Genomic DNA, 1727 nt, shown 5'->3' with positions numbered 1-1727 from the left:
AGCCAGACTTGGCTAGCTAGCCAGCCGCACTTGCGGCGCAGAAGTGGGGAAGTGGCTCCATCTGTCGCCACCTGCAGCAGCAGCTGCTGCTGCTGCTGCTGCAGTGCCAATCAGCGCCAGGGCGCATCTGGATTTTGCTGCTCCGGCGCCCGGTGCTGCTGCTGCATGTGGTGCTGCTTGCTGCGGTACTCCTGCGGGCCCCGCGGGTGCTGCAGCTGCATGTGCTGCTGCAGCTGCATGTGCTGCTGCAGCTGCATGTGCTGCTGCTGCTGCAGCGGCACCCCCGGCGGCGGCAGCAGCAGCCCCGGAAGAGGTGGGGGAACAAAGCCATGAAGCAAGATGGGGGGCGGCTGCTGCAGCAGCATGGGGTGCAGCATTTGCTGCTGCAGCAGCTGCTGCTGCTGCTCCTGCAGCCGGGGGTGCAGCATCTGCTGCTGCTGGCTGCAATAAGCTTGCGCCGCCGGGTCTGCTGCTGCTGCAGTGCTGCAGCCAGTCGCCTCTGCCTGGGCAGGGGACTCTTCCCTCCCCTCCTGAAGGGGGTCAGCAGCAGCAGCAGCAGCAGCAGCAGGCCCAGCAGCAGCAGCATGTACGTCTGCTAAGGGGTAAATGATGCGGCTGCCTGCGGCGCTGAAGGGAGGCACTGCAGCAAAATCTGCTTTGGGAGCAGGCACTGTCTCAGGCACTGCTGCTGCTGCTGCTGCTGCTGCTGCTGGGAGCCGCAGCACACGCTCCAGTTTCAGCAACGAAGACACAATGCCTGCAGCAGCAACAGCACAAGCAGCAACTCCTGTTAATTAAGTTTACCAACCTACTAGGATTTGAACCTACATGGGTTTCCTCTGTGCTGCAGTTGCGGCTGCAGCAGCAGCAGCAGCAGCAGCAGCATTTCTGGGCTTACGGGTTGGGGGAGCGAAAGGCATTGCGGGCTGCGGCTCCCAGCACAGCGCGCGGGCCCTCTGTGCACAGCAGCAGTCAAGGATTTAGGGTTTAGGGTTTAGGGTTTGCGCCGGCGGCTGCGATTTAGGGTTTAGGGCTGAGGGCTTGCACTTAGTACTGCGGCCTAGCGCTGAGGGTTTAGGGTTTGCACTTGTCGCTCTGGCTTAGGGTAGGGTTTAGGGTTTAGGGTTTGCGTACGGGAGTCTCGTTGGCCTCGTGGCGCTTGCGACGAGCAGCAAAACTGTCAGTGCTACCTGCTGCTGCTGCTGCTGCTGCTGCATGCAGGCCCTCTATGCCGCAGCGCGGGGCCCCCTGCAGCAACACAAACCCTAGCGGATTCAGGGTTTAGGGTATAGGGTTTACAGGGGCTTCCCGCAGCCGGCCTGGCATGCCGCAAAAAGGGCGTACGGTGAAGGGTTTAGGGTTTAGGGTTTAGGGTTTACTTTGATGCTGCTGGGAGGGTCTAGCGGGTCCAGCAGCACACCAACAACGAGCTCAGCGTCATCAACAAAGCGCACCCGCTTCGTCGCTGCACGCATACCCTAAACCCTAAACCCTAAACCCTAGACCCTAGGCCTAGGGTTTGAGCAGCTGCGCCGCAGGTCCTTCTGCCCAAGGCCGGGTTTGCTAAAGCCTTCAACTTCAGGGCTTAGGGTTTAGGGTTTAGGGTTTAGGGTTTAGCCCCTCACTCTTGGTTGGCCGTAGGCCCTGCTGGTGGGCTTCAGGTTCGTGTTCGACTTTAGCCGCTGCTGCGGGCGCAGCAGCCTGCAGCGACTTCCCAGCAGCAGCAG

The 1727-nt window shown here is 61.3% G+C and overlaps 1 protein-coding gene across 1 annotated transcript; it reads right to left on the bottom strand.

The window, feature by feature from the left end:
* Positions 1-110: 110 nt before the first annotated feature.
* ETH_00035675 (uncharacterized protein) lies at positions 111-1475 on the bottom strand (the record flags this gene model as incomplete). Its single annotated transcript, XM_013380123.1, has 4 exons — positions 111-757; positions 899-956; positions 1135-1248; positions 1380-1475. The coding sequence occupies 4 exons, from the start codon at positions 1473-1475 to the stop codon at positions 111-113; spliced, it is 915 nt and encodes a 304-aa protein (XP_013235577.1).
* Positions 1476-1727: the final 252 nt, after the last annotated feature.

The sequence above is a fragment of the Eimeria tenella genome, genomic scaffold, assembly GCF_000499545.2.
Source record: "Eimeria tenella Houghton genomic scaffold, Eth_scaff4467, whole genome shotgun sequence".
NCBI classification, from domain to species: Eukaryota; Apicomplexa; class Conoidasida; order Eucoccidiorida; family Eimeriidae; genus Eimeria; species Eimeria tenella.
Note: the sequence above shows the minus strand (reverse complement) of the source record. Positions and strands in the feature narration are given on the sequence as shown.